This window comes from Paroedura picta, chromosome 3, assembly GCF_049243985.1.
Source record: "Paroedura picta isolate Pp20150507F chromosome 3, Ppicta_v3.0, whole genome shotgun sequence".
NCBI classification, from domain to species: domain Eukaryota; kingdom Metazoa; phylum Chordata; class Lepidosauria; order Squamata; family Gekkonidae; genus Paroedura; species Paroedura picta.
In genome coordinates, this window is record NC_135371.1 from 9,994,566 (window position 1) to 10,008,853 (window position 14,288).

Consider the following 14,288-nt stretch of genomic DNA (forward strand, 5'->3'; position numbering starts at 1 on the left):
TTTGTGACCAACTGGTTTTTCAGCTTTCCACCCCCTTTGTCAGTATATACAGCTGAAGGTGCAACTGAAATTTGAAACCACGTATTTATCCAGGAATTTATCCAGGTACTTGTCACTGGGTGTCATTTGTAAAGTGGATGCACGTTGGCTCTTTCTTACAAACGGCGAAGGCATGTACATGTGGGAAGTACGTGTGTTCGCTGTAACCTGTGGGAAGGGCTACCAAATCACACACTGGTGTTTCCGGCCTCAGTCAGTTCTTCTCACTGGTCAGGACTCCCCTCTGAAGGTCATGGATGTGAGGTCAAATACCCCTGGTTCCTCCCAAGGGTTAATGTGTATATACACTGGTGGCCAAACCATGGTTCTCTCAACCAGGGCTTTGTGAAACCCTGGTGTTTCTTGACAACCCTGGAAGGGTTTCCCAGATGGGGTGGGAGTTATTTTTTTAAATATATTTTTAAAACTTGTTAAACATTTATCAAGCCAATGACGGGGCTAGATTGGGTGGGAAGGGGAGGGGCCCCAGATGGGCTATGCTTCCTAACAATATTCTGCCCACTCACGCCACTTCAAGGGTATGTTGAAGCCTGAAGAAAGATTCAGGGGTTTCTTAATGGTAAAAGAGCTGAGAAAGGTTGATGTGAGGTTTCCCAGGCTGGTCCAGGATTTTGTAATTTAGCGCAGGTGTAAAAGCAACTAGTTTTAGGACTTTGGCGTATTTTGTCCATTACTAGAGTGCATAATTTTGCTATCCTTGACTGGTGGCTGTGATGATTCTCTTTTGTTTTTGAGCAACTGGGAGACGACACCTGGAAGTTCACGCTCCAAGTAGCAGGGACTACCTGTTGTCTTTTCAATAAAAATATTTCCTTCAAGAGATGTCCATTTATTGACAAGAAGAAGAACTGGTTCTTATATGCCGTATTTCTCTACCTGAAGGAGGCTCAAAGTGGCTTACAGTCGCCTTCCCTTTCCTCTCCCCACAACAGACACCCTGTGAGGAAGGGGAGGCTGAGAGTCCTGAGATTACTGAAGAAGAAGAGTTGATTCTTATATGCCGCTTTTCTCTACCTGAAGGAGTCTCAAAGCAGCTTACAATTGTCTTCCCTTTCCTCTCCCCACAACAGACACCCTGTGAGGGAGGTGAGGCTGAGAGAGCCTTGATATTTCTGCTCAGTCAGAACAGTTTTATCAGTGCCATGGTGAGCCCAAGGTCACCCAGCTGGCTGCATGTGGGGGAGTGCAGAATCGAACCCGGCATGCCAGATTAGAAGTCCACACTCCTAACCACGACACCAAGCTGGACCCTCCCAAGGAGGTTCTTTCCCCCTAAGGGATGAAAGGGCAATACCAGTGAAATATTGACATAGTATTATTTATTGGTATAAAATGAAGGTACATGGATTCAATCATACATTGGATGCAAGTTACAGAGTTTTTGTGTCGTGACTCCTAAATCGATGCCCAAAGCTCATTCATGTTTGTCCTTTTAAAAAATCCGATACCATCGTCTGAGCCCTAAGCTGGGCCTTTGCGGTAGGGTTTCTGTGCTTGCACAGGAGCATTTAATACTGTTAGAGATGCTTGACGCTTCGTTATGTTTAGTAAGCCCCTTCTCAGGTTCCTGTGACCTTCCTTTTCCCTGTGGAATTCACTGCTGCCAAAATGCATTCTCACCTTGACAGACGCAACAGGAAGACAATCAGAGGAGAAAAGAATTCCAACAGATACGTCATATCCCATTCCATAATCTGCCAAGACAATAATTCCCAAACAATACAAGCATTTATTAGATTGGCCTACTGCACAGGTACAATGTGTCGAAGATGGCTCCCCACTGGCCTCCAAAGGCCCCGATTACCTTGCTTCTTTTACATCCCACCCTCCTTTTTAAGGGCTGGTCTGCTATTCCCCCTTTTCAGATCTCCCTACCATAGAACGAAACCAATGCAATTGGAAAAGTGATTCACCAGGCGTATAACCACCGGGGGTTGGATCCTACACGAGATTCTTGCAAACAGAAAAGGGGAGCTTTGCTGATTCTCTCTCGCAACCTTTGAATCCCTCCCCTCAGCTGTTTGGGGGAGGGTGTCCCCCCTTATCAGAAAGAGCATTCGGGAGGAAATTTTGGACTGCAGCAGTAGAGTGCAGGGCCAGCAAGGTCCCTTCTGTCAGTGGGAATTTTCTGCCGGAATCCAAACCCTGGCCTAGAATGTCACACAGCTGTCAATTCAAATTCCTACCTGTGAGAGGACAGAAGCACTGAGGTGTAAGACAAGGTGCTGGAAGGATATTGGAACATTCCTGCAAGCCCAAAAAAGTTACAGCCTTCCCTTTGGAACGATATTTGGGAAAGAAATATCAGAAATAAAGAGAAAAAAGTCACACACGTAGCAAAGGACAAATATGACAATTCCATGCATATCATTTTCCGGCATGATATGGTGTCAGTTCAATGCACGTCGCCTGAATTTCCACCAGCGGTGAGGAAAATTCAAACGCGGGAGAGGCGAGCGAGTGCCGATTCCACACGACGACGGCACCCTGCTTGCCCCGCAGGCGAGGGATTCTGTCGCCTGTCAAGAGGGAACCCAGGAGGGGTGCAGACCTATCCCTGTCTCTTCCACGGCTAGAGAGAGAGGGAGACGGCTCAAACAAAACCGCTTTCAAGAGTTGAGGAGTGCGTCGTGGCGAGCACCCTTCTCGGGACTCAGCATTTCAGGAGGTTTCCTATCCCGGTGTGGAAATAGGGGCAGAGCGCCTCCCCGGAGAAGGAGGTCGAAGGGAAAGCAAAGAGTCTGTCATTTCCAGGAGCAGAAAAAAACTCCACAAGGCCCGCTTCATAGTCCAAATGTACCCGGATCTTTATGGGAATGCTGCCGGGCACGGCGACGGACTGAGAGGAAGTCAAAGCACATAACTGCCAGTAACACTTAAAACCGTCCTGCTTCTGTTCCGTCTGCAAAATCCAGAATCCCTCATCAGGATTGCGGTTGATATAGCCTTTCCTCTTGACCGACTCCCTGGCCACCCCCACAGCCCACAACGATTGCTCATTCCCTATATCCACCTCCCACCAGTGTCTTCCTGAGGTAAATTGTTCCCGGGCCAGCACGCTCCACAGGCTGTCAAATCTCTCGGGGTTGTTGGGCAGGCTCTGCGCATTCCTTTTCCCTGTCACACTCTTCAGGTTCAGAGGCAGAATGAGGTTGGGGTGTGCAGTTTTCGGGTCCAGAGTCAGGCTCACTGTGAGGAAGAGGAACAGGAGGATTCTTGGAGAATGCCAACAGGGAAAGGTTAAGTCCAGGTCTTCTCCTGGCTGACCCAGATTTCTCCCCCCACACACTAGTACAAGTGTTTCAGGATGTAATTTTTGAGAGTCAAATCTCCCTTTGTTGTTTCTCAAAACTTAACTGTTCCACCCTCTGAAACCATCAGGGATAAGGTCACTGTCAGCTACTAAAGACCAAACCAGAAAGCCTCCTTTCAAGGAAGTCAAAAGGGGAGGGGGAGAATTCATTGAAGATGCAAGAACTGCCGGATATCGGTACAAGAGGACCAGTGAAGGGGGTATTTTGCAGAATCTATGTAATAAAAGCAATAAATGTCCCCTTCTACGGATACCTAAACCCACAGATTGGGGCCACACAGACTCCCCAAGTTTGCAAGGAATCTGAAATCAAAATATTTTTGGAAGGGGGTGTTAAATATCTCCAAAACGGAATTCCATTGTACACAACAGAATTGCGGCGTGCCGGACGCCGCATTTCCCTCTCCCTCCCCCCCCCCCCCCCGCAGAAAGAAGCTTGCTTTGGTGGCCGATTTGCTCGCGGCTTGGGAAGTTTCTCGCTGCAGGGTGGGGAGCCGCGGCCTTCGCAGTCCGGCACCGGGCCATGGCCAGGTGGGTTGGGGACCACTGCTTTAGAAAGTTCTGAATGTCTGAGAGATCCTTAATCCTCTCTTCAGCCCTGGAGAGTAGGCAGTCCCGTCCCATAGAACGGCTTGCTCAGAACCATTCAGGGAACTGAAGAACAAGCTGAGCCAGAGATCTCAAGAGGCCTCCCACGTCTGCAGAATCCAAGTAGACGCAGTGCTGGGGCCCCAGAATGCCTCCTACAGCTGGTTTTTGGTTTGTTTTTTAAGGACAACAGCCACAGACAGCCTCTCCTCCATTGAGCCTAGGGCTGTATCACAGGCAGACTTAGCTGTTACTACCAGTGAGATTTCCCAATGCAAGGTGCCTTCTCCAGAGCTACCAATTGCCTCAAAAATACCGGACATTGGGAGGAGCTACCTGGGTTGGGGAATGAGGTTGTTGGGGGAGTTTAACCACACACACACACACACCACCACAGCCCCGACCTTAACTAATCCACCCCTCACAACTGCCTTTTATTCACAATTCCCTCCCCCAAGGGAAATCTGTATTTTGACCTTCATCCAGCTCTCATCTACCTGCCAGCTCCCCATTCCCTCTTCCCCAGATAGCGCAGTTACTGTTCAAGCCCTGGAAGGACTTTCCCTCAAACCAAGGCCTCTAAGGCAGCATGAGGGAATATCTGAAAGACGAGTTCCCAGTTAAACCGAAATCCCTTACAAAAAGCTGTCGCCTCCTTCGTTTCATCAGATGGTTACCTTTTGTCAGTGTTTCTGCCAGGGCTTTGGCCAGAGACTCTGTTAAGGGAAGAAAACCAAAAAATGCTGAGAACTGAGGGAGTGGGGAAATTTTACACAGATGACCATTCAAAGAGCACTTCAGGTACCAGCCCAAATCCACGCTCCCTTGGGTGCCATTTTGATGAAGGAGAAGAAAAAAACAGAAAGTTAGTTCCTAACTGATAAGAAGCCTAGGAGAAGATCATTTGACCACAGGACGATGCTCAATACCTTCACATTCCTTGAGAATCTTTTGCAATTCAGGAGTTTGCTCTGAGTAAATCCTGAAGTTGTGCCCCAGTGTTGGAGGGAGTTCCACCAGCTGCCTTTCGGGGTTCTTCTCATGGCTGGAGGGGAAAAGAGTGAAGCCTGAATGGGCCTTTATTCAAGGTCAAATCCACCCAAAGGTCAAATCCTGCTCTTCCACAGCAGGAGAAAAAGCAAGAGGCCATGAGAAAACATCACATACCTGCTCAATGTAGTTTTGGGATCCTGAAAAGACAGGGAGACACAAATCAGTCTCAGCCACACAGAAAACTCAATGGGCTTAGTGATATTCTACAGGGAATCCATTCTTCCTTCCTCTCCTTTCTATTTAAACCAGCTAATGTCCCCGTGATTGGGCTCTCTTTATTACCTGAGCTTTTTACAGACTCTCGCCATGGTGAGAATTTTGATTTCTCACCTGCACAAATGCAGTTTCAGGCTGCTGAGATTTCCTTTCCAGCTCTGTGATTAGGCGACTGAGATCCGAGATTTCCTTCAAGAATCTGGCGTGGTTTTCTTTGTTTGCCTTCTCCACCTCTCTCTTCATCTTCTCCAGCTGGGACAGCCTGTGCCGCTCTTGTCGCTCAAGAAAATCACGCATCTTTTGAAAGGCTGACTTGGTCTTCTGCTTCTCCGATTCCAACTGCATCTATGAGAAGCACCCAAAAACGGAGAGAAGGGCAGAGCCAAACAGGAAGGAAAATCAAATCTGCCTTCAGCAGTAAATTACATACTCAAGTGCTAGAGAGAGGGCATCTCCGACACAATTCTTAGCTGCCGTCCTTTCATGAAAGACACACACTGAATCCAAATCAACCCATTTGACTCTTCCAGTAACAATCTTTTGTTTAGTCAGTAGGAATGGGGTCAAAGTGTTTCAGGATGTAATTTTCAAGAGTCATATCTCCCTTTGTTGTTTCTCCGATTCCAACTGGACTCAAAACTTAATTGTTCCACCCTCTGAAACCATCAGGGATAAGGTCACTGTCAGCTACTAAAGACCAAATCAGAAAGCCTCCTTTCAAGAAAGTCAAAAGGGGAGGGGGATTCCTTGAAGATGCAAGAACCGCCTGATAGAGGTACAAGAGGACCAATGAAGGTGGTATGTTGCAGAATCTATATATTAAAAAGCAATACAAGTCCCACTTCTACAGATATCTAAATGCACCGATTGGGGCATGGTACTTGCCAGCAGCCACCAAGAAAAATACCTCAAGAGGTGTGGTGGTTAACAGCAGTGGACTCTAATCTAGAGACCTGAATTCCCTCCACATGTGGCCTGCTGGGTAACCTTGGGCCAGTCAGAATTCTCCCAGCACTCTCTCAGCCCTGCCTGCCTCATATGGTGCCTGTTGAGGGAAGTATTAGCCCAGGTGACTCCATCTTTGCTTATGTTAGAGCCTTGGGGCCTGAGAGAGGGCCGTATGAGTTGCTCTCGGGGGAACTTTCTTAGTCCTCATCCTTGTTAGCAGGTGCTTCTCTTCTAAGGACTGGGCTGTTTCCTCCCACCACTGTCAGCCAGGTGCAAGATGGCTTGGCTCCTCCAAGTTTTTGGGATATGCACTTCCATTATTGAAGTGCTGTCTGTTTCCCTCTAAATTCTCACAAACCCCGCCGTCAGCCAGGATCATTCTAGATCCATGTCCCATTAAATCCCCACTTGGTAATTAAGGCCAACTAGCACGAGTGTGAATTCCTGGAACTTAGGTCTCAGCAGAACAATCCTCAACAACAAAAAAGAGCTACACACAAAGCGTTTATAAAATAAAACGAGTAAGACCACAGTTTATTTAAAGAACATGGTACACAACAAATCTAACTTTTCCTATTCTTATCGCTAATATCTTGCAGTCCTAGAGGAGATCAGCCCTGACTGCTCTTTAGAAGGCCAGATCCTGAAGATGAAACTCAAATACTTTGGCCACCTCATGAGAAGGAAGGACTCCCTGAGAAGAGCCTAATGCTGGGAGCGATTGAGGGAAAAAGAAGAAGGGGACGACAGAGAATGAGGTGGCTGGATGGAGTCACTGAAGCAGTAGGTGCAAACTTAAATGGACTCCGGGGAATGGTAGAGGACAGGAAGGCCTGGAGGATCATTGTCCATGGGGTCGCGATGGGTCAGACACGGCTTCGCACATAACAACAACAATATCTTGCAATTGTAATTATCACAATTTAGAAAAGCCATACCTAACCTAACATCACTCTATTAAAAATACCTAGCCCAAAGTTACTTACTTTCTTAACCTCCCTCTAATTTAGGTGTCTCTCCATATTACATCCAATGAGAACACTTCACTCCCAGCTCTCTCTCTCATTGATTCTTTCTCTCCTTCTGTCACTGAAAGGCTATCACTTTCTCTCCTTCTGTCACTCCATCCACTCTTCCTGCCCCCCCCCAGCCCTGATTCTTACCTTTTAAACCACCTGTTCAAGGACTATGTACACAATTACAGTCTTTCTAATACTATCTACCTATCCTACCTAAATTACATCACACCCAGCTGTGTGTCAATGAACTCCTAGTTCCTGACCTGGGGTTTTCGCCCCCTTTGATGCTCAATTTATTTCCTTTTGCTCCCAGATCGCCTGCTGAGTTGTGGCACCTTCCTAGCCCCCTCGAGAATGCCCCTCCCATCTCCTGCTTGCATTTCAAAGGCCCATCCCGTGTTCTTTTCCTTATCTCTGATGGAGTGAGAACTGAAATGGCTTTTTTTCTCCCTCAACTTTGGTTCAGTGGAGGAGAGAAAACTGTTTCATGGCTGTTTTGAGGTCTGGCTTGTTCACTTGTTCTTGGCAGCCTTGTCTGTGTCCTGGGGTGTTGCCAAGGCTGATATGCTCTATTCTCAAGGCCAGAGGCAACTGTTTATATAATGCTATTATTTACATTACCAGAGGATAGGGAAAGAATGGAAAGGTTGTCTTTCGTGACCTTTCCGGGAAGCTGGCCCGGATACAACGGGGTGATCCTGTGGGATGTGCAAGAGGGTGGACACCCCAAAAGCATCATCTTTCCCCACCTTCAATGGATTGTTATAAAGTCTCATGTATCGTGCTGCTCTACACACAGATTTGGGAACTCCCCTGTGTATAAATTTCTGCTGCAGTAAAAATATAAAAAGGTTTTCTCAGTGTGATTTTTGGGATGGGGAAAGGAACCTCATTTGGCCATCATCTCTTTCCCTAAGGCTAGCCTCGCTGGGAGTGCAGTCTAAATAACAGATGTCCGGATCTCTTTTTTTGTCACCTTAGAGGAAACTATATTGCTCTTACTGAGGAAGAGTGCTTGCACTCCAAAGCTCACGCCCTGAATAAATCTTTGTTGGTCTCAAAGGTGCCACTGATTTTGTTGCGTGAACCAATGTTCCCTCCAAACACTGCCCCTATGCCCCCCTGTCCCTGGCCCAGGCATATATGTTATGCAACCCCCTTCCTCAGCATCTCTGTCAAGATTCCTGTCTAAGAACTTATACGATGTGCTGATCCTTGTCTTGATTCTCCAAATAAAGACTTTTATTAAAGCTTCATCTGGAAGCCCAAGAGTGATGGCTTTTGAGCGGATCTGCAGGGCCTCAACCACTTGGTTCCTGTCACCGTGGCACCTACCAGAAATCGCTGGTTGCTCAGGGTCTTCACTTTTCGATCCCTCTTAAACCTTTCCCTCTCAGACATCAAATACCGAAGCTGGGCCTGGATCTCCTTCTGCAGAAACAGAAAACACCGTCGTTCAGAAGAGGTGCGTTCCTCTGACGCCCATCAGGAGCGACCCCCATGAATCCGCAGGTGCTTTAACCATGAAGGAGGTTTGGCCTTGGGGGCTTCATACAATTCTGGTATGGAGCCAAAAGATGAGTTTAGAACGCTATCCTCTCTGCTGCTGGCTTCTAAATTGACTTGCCAGTAACCAAAAAATAGAAACCGGAGAACAGAGGGCAGAAGAGGGTTCCTCGGTTGAGCGTTTCCGTGTGGTTGGGCCGCCTTGGCAATCACTGAAGCCTGAGGTGGTGTGTAGGAGGCCAGTGATGCAGCGTGGAGAGGCAGTGGCAGCAGCGCACCAGCGAGCCGCCGCCACTGCCGCCCCTCCTCTCTGCGGCACTGGCTGCTTCAGGTTTCGGTGATCACTGAGGGGGCCGAACCGCACCTAAGCGCTCAAAGCGGGAGCTTTCGGCATTCCGCAGGGCCTGCAAGACGGAGCTCTTCCGCCAGGCCTATGGCTGAGGCTGGCGCACTAAGGAAGATCTTGACCCCCCTCCTGGCCTAATTCATTCTGCTAGCGGTGTGCCCCCTGTGCCCCAGCTCTGGAGGTGATAGTGAGTGGGATTTTAGTGGGTTTTCCGCCATAGTATTTTTTGGATGCTGTATTTATATTTTTAGGGGCATTTTTTTAAATAAAAATTTTATTTTTATTTTCCAAGATTAAAGATAATGAAATACAGGCAATCTACATTGTTAGTACAGAAAAAAGAAAAAAGGTTATGCTCTTCATTTAATGCATTTAGTTCCCCGTTTCAATCCCCTTTTATAATATTTAAAGATAATACAATGCAAGTAATCTACATTATTGATACAGAAAGAAAAAGATTATGCTCTTCGTTTAATACACTTGATACCCCGTTTTTAGGGGCATTTTGATTGGGGATTTTAGGTATACTGTAACCCGTCATGAGCCTTTGTGGGAGTGGCGGGCTAGATATCCAATTAACAACAACAACTCTAATTCCTAGACATGCCCTGGCAAAAAGAGAGGGGTGGTTCTGAATGCCCAGGACAATGGATGCCCAGGGGTTACTTGCCAAGAGCTGAAATGCTCTTGTCATTCTCACATAACAGAGGGCATGGAGGGAGTAGCAGATCTGTGCAGAGCATTTCTATGTGCTCAGAATGGTCTCCATGAGGGTGGGGACAAAAACACAGGTCTATTTAAAAAGTGAATTAAGTATTCATGCCTTCTAAAGCATGGCAGAAGGTTCTGAACTGTCTTCAAGGACGTAGAGAGCCACCCAGCTTTCCTACCTTATGCTCCAGGAATGCCTCCTCCATAGGAAGCACTCGGTGGTCCTGATGTCCCATGGATCGGTCACACACCACGCAGATGGGGGCTTGGTCAGTGAAGCAGAAGAGCTTCAGGGGCTCCAGGTGCTTTGGGCACTCTCCTCGCTCCCCCTCGATGCCTTTTCCCATCTTAAGTTTCTTCACAAGTTCCACAAGAGTTACCAGCTGCCGGTTTGGCCTGAAGTTCTTCTGCTGGACAAGTTCTCGGCACTGTGGGCAGGAAGTGCCTTTGTCAGTCTTAGCCAAGCACTTGGTGAGGCAGGCTTGGCAGAAATTGTGCCCACAGTCTAGAATCACCGGCTCCTTGAAGTATTCCAGGCAAACGGAACAGGTCACTTCCTCACAGAACTCCTTGACGAGACTACTGGCTGCCATGGCCTGTTCTCACTTCCTGAAATGACAAAAACCAGCCTTGATTTTTAAAAATCTCCAGAGAACCCACCACCTCCTGAGGAAGCCCGCTCCACTGAGAAACTTGCACTCCAGGCCGTTTACAAAAAGGTCATGTAGCTGTCAATTCAAATTCCTGCTCAGAGAGCGCAGAAGCACTGAACTGGAAGGCAAGGTGGTGGAAGGAGATTGGAACACCTACGCAAACCCAAAGAGTTGTACTTTTCCTTTTGGATCAATATTTGGATAATTATTTTTAAAGGCACACACACTCCAAAGGATAAATATACTTTAACTCCATGCATATCATTTTTGGCATATTTTATGAGCTCAAAATTAAGAAGTCTGACTTCCCACCAGTTATGAGGTAAATTTAAAGGCAGAAGAGGTTAGGCACTCTTCTTGCCCAGCAAGGTAAAGGTTTTTTGGCCTGTCAACCGGGAAGCCAGTAGGAATGTACATCCTCCCCTGTCTCTTCAACAGCTAGAGATGGAGAACATGAAACCATTGTCAAGGGGTGTGGAATCCACTGTGGCAACTCAGCATTTCAGTGTATTTCCTTCCTCAGTGGAGGAACAGGGACGGAGCGCCTCCCCAGAGAATGAGGTTGTAAGGAAAGTGTAGAGTCTTCCATTTCCAGAAGCAGAAAAAAACTCCACGAGACCCTCTTCATAGTCCACGACCACCCGGATCTTTGAGGGAGGGTAGAAAGGTACATTGACGGACTTAGAGGAAGTCAAAGCATTTAAACGCAATCCATACTGCTTACTTCCTGTGTGCAAAATCCAGAATCCCTTTTCAGGATTAAGGGTGACTTTTCCCTTCCTCTTGGAAGACTCTCTAGCCACCCCCACAGCCCACAAGGATTGTGTGGACCCCATGTCCACCTCCCACCAGCACCCCTGGGGTTTCTGAGTTCAGCTCTGCCTCTTGTCCCACCATGCTGATCTCGCTTTTTTCCACTGCTCCAGACGGACGAACACTCTATCTCGATCTACCCCGCAAGGTTGTTGTGTGGATGCCCCCCTGCCAAGCTGCTTGCCCTGCTGTGAAAGGACCGTTCAACCCCCAGGTTAAGAACCACTGCTCCAAGGCTTGTTGGTTAATGTGTGAGACAGGATGCTAGACCAGGAATCCCTGATTTCATACCCATGGGGTGCTATGGTTGGGTTTTGTTAAACCAAGGAGCCAGCAAGGCTTGGAATTGGCCAGCAGATTTTTTAAAATGTCACTTTAGCAGCAAGGATCTTCACAGTGTGCCTAAAGGTCAGCTAGGGCTATAGCTTTGGAGCTGGCTCCCCCATCCTGCAGCAGCTATTTTATGATGCCCATTTTGTACCAGAATTTCAAAGGTGCCTGCAGGATGAAAAAAGGTTGGGGACCCTGATATAGACCACAAGTCTGATACAGCAGGGATCTTGTTATGGTCTTAGAGATCAGTCTCCCTGGAAGAAATAGCATTTTCAGAGTTTATTTTATTTACATAATTTATTTATATGCCGCCCTTCACCCAAGAGCCTCTTGTGGTGCAGAGCGGTAAGGCAGCAGAAAAGTTGTCTGAAAGCTCTGCCCATGAGGCTGGGAGTTCAATCCCAGCAGCCGGCTCAAGGTTGACTCAGCCTCCCATCCTTCCGAGGTCGGTCAAATGAGGACCCAGCTTGCTGGGGGGTAAACGGTAATGACTGGGGAAGGCACTGGCAAACCACCCCGCATTGAGTCTGCCATGAAAACGCTGGAGGGCGTCACCCCAAGGGTCAGACATGACTCGGTGCTTGCAGAGGGGATACCTTTACCTTTACTCGGTGCTTGCAGAGGGGATACCTTTACTCCCAGCCTCATGGGCAGAGCTTTCAGACGGCTGCCTTACCACTCTGCGCCACAAGAGGCTCTGTACCTTTACCTTTACAACAAGCTTATTATGTAGTTCCAGGGTGAGATTGTTTGACTGGCCAAGCCAGCTTTGACAGAGGCATAGGGATTCATATCTGAGCCTTTAACCCAGCCTTTCTCAGTCTTCTATACGATTGTGAAACCTGTGAAACATTCTTCAGGCTTCAGGAAACCCCAGAAATGGAGCCATTGTGCAGAATATGGCTGGGAAGCACAGCTGCATACATGCCTACCAAGAGACCCTCCCCTTCCCACCTACTCCCTGCTCACCCCTGACCAATTTGGGAGGGGTGGGTGGGTCAAAATGACCATATGTGGTCCTATCACCCCATTAATGTAAACCCCAGGGTTTCATGAAACCCTGGTCGAGCAAGCCTGCTATAGGCTGACACAGCACAGTGAGCGCAGTCACAAAATGGCTGACCTAGGAGGCGGAGCCAACTATTCAATAGCTGCCACAGCTTTACCTGCTGCTTGAGCAACCTTTTTAACCTGAGCAGCCAATCAAATCCATGAAGACCCAACAGTAGCTTTGGTGGGGGGGGAAAGCCTCCCCGTCCTCAAACCATCTGGCAAACACCGGGAAAGGCATTGGTGAGCCGCACCCAACTCCTCCTTCCCCCCACCTTTCCCGAGCTGGAGTTGGGAAGCGACGCAGCGAGTGCAAAACCATCCCGGAAAGGAACTGCAACCACCACGTGGGAACGCATCGGCGGCCCGACTCGGGACGAGACCCCTCCACCTGTCCAGGTGGAAGCCCCGCCCTCTTCTCCCCCAAAAAACCCGCGCCAAAACAGTCTTGGGCGAGACACCCTTCTCCTCCGCAGCCCCAACTCGGGGGAGCCGCCTTCCCTCCTCCGCCCTCAGCTTCTATGCTCGGCTAGACCAGGGGTAGTCAACCTGCGGTCCTCCAGATGTCCATGGACTACAATTCCCATGAGCCCCTGCCAGCGAAAGCTGGCAGGGGCTCATGGGAATTGTAGTCCATGGACATCTGGAGGGCCGCAGTTTGACTACCCCTGGGCTAGACCCAGCGTAGCCCCGACCGACTTACAGAAGGGGCGGGCTAATCAGCTCCCATTGAGGCACTTAACCACCGCTTTGCACGGTGCCCCTCCTGCCCCCGCCTACGTGCCTGCTCACCGTCGCTTCAGCCCTCTCCACCTACGAAACAATAAGAACTGCCTTGTAAAGCGCTGCTCCAAAGTCTTTGCGTGCGCGCGCGACTCAGCGCAAGTCCTGCCGGCTCTTTTCGAGGTCATCAAATGGAGAGGAGGGCGTGGCATGAGAAGAAATGACGTCCAGAAGAAGAAGCGAAACTAAGCGGTCTCGTCTTTGCAAGCGCGTGTCCGCTGCGCGTTGGCCGCCTCTGGAGAGCTAAGCGCGTAGCCTTCTCTTTTGGGTTTCCGGGCGGGGAATGACATTTAATTTGCTCGTTGTGAGCCTTTCGGTCCCGCCTCAGCCTCCACGGTTCTCCAGTTTTGTATTCTCCCACAACGACCCTGTGAGGTAGGCTGGGCAGAGAGGAAGGGTCGGTTCAAGTGGGTAGCCCTGTTGGTCTGAAGCAAGAGAGCAAAAGTGGAGCCCAGCAGCTCTGTTAAGACCAACGGAGTTTGATTCCAGGTTTATGACCTTTTGTGTGCATGCCCACTTCCTCAGATACAGTGTTCTAGAGTGGGAAGTCATCAGTTCGAACGTATAGATGGAGCGTGAGAGTAAATTAACATGCGGCACAATGAAAAGGGTTAGCAGGTGCCCGAGATAAATAGGGAAAGCAGGAATTTGGATTTGTTTATAGTCACTTGAGATCGAATCGCATGGAAACATTTGAAGAGTTGGCTCTTATATGCTGCTTTTCTCTACCTGAAGGAGTCTCAAAGGGGCTTACATTCACCTTCCCTTTCCTCTCCCCACAACAGACACCCTGTGAGGTGGGTGAGGCTGAGAGAGCCCTGATATGACTGAAGAAGAGTTGGCTCTTATATGCCACTTTTCTCTACCTGGAGTCTCAAAGTGGCTTACATTCGCCT

At 48.6% G+C, this 14,288-nt stretch overlaps 1 protein-coding gene across 4 annotated transcripts; it reads right to left on the bottom strand.

Moving 5' to 3' along the window:
* Positions 1-1,362: 1,362 nt before the first annotated feature.
* On the bottom strand, positions 1,363-13,554 carry LOC143834323 (E3 ubiquitin-protein ligase TRIM7-like). 4 transcript variants are annotated; one of them, XM_077331047.1, is made up of 8 exons: positions 13,402-13,554; positions 9,940-10,369; positions 8,533-8,628; positions 5,345-5,575; positions 5,129-5,151; positions 4,891-5,006; positions 4,639-4,677; positions 1,363-3,249 (listed from the first exon to the last, which is right to left on the bottom strand). In XM_077331047.1, exons 2-8 carry the CDS (start codon positions 10,351-10,353, stop codon positions 2,714-2,716), a joined length of 1,455 nt encoding a protein of 484 aa, XP_077187162.1. In that variant the 5' UTR covers positions 10,354-10,369; positions 13,402-13,554; the 3' UTR covers positions 1,363-2,713. The 4 variants fall into 4 exon arrangements, with proteins under 4 accessions (XP_077187162.1, XP_077187164.1, XP_077187163.1 ...); XM_077331049.1 differs by having other exon boundaries at positions 13,394-13,543; XM_077331048.1 differs by having other exon boundaries at positions 9,940-10,365; positions 13,390-13,543.
* Positions 13,555-14,288: the final 734 nt, after the last annotated feature.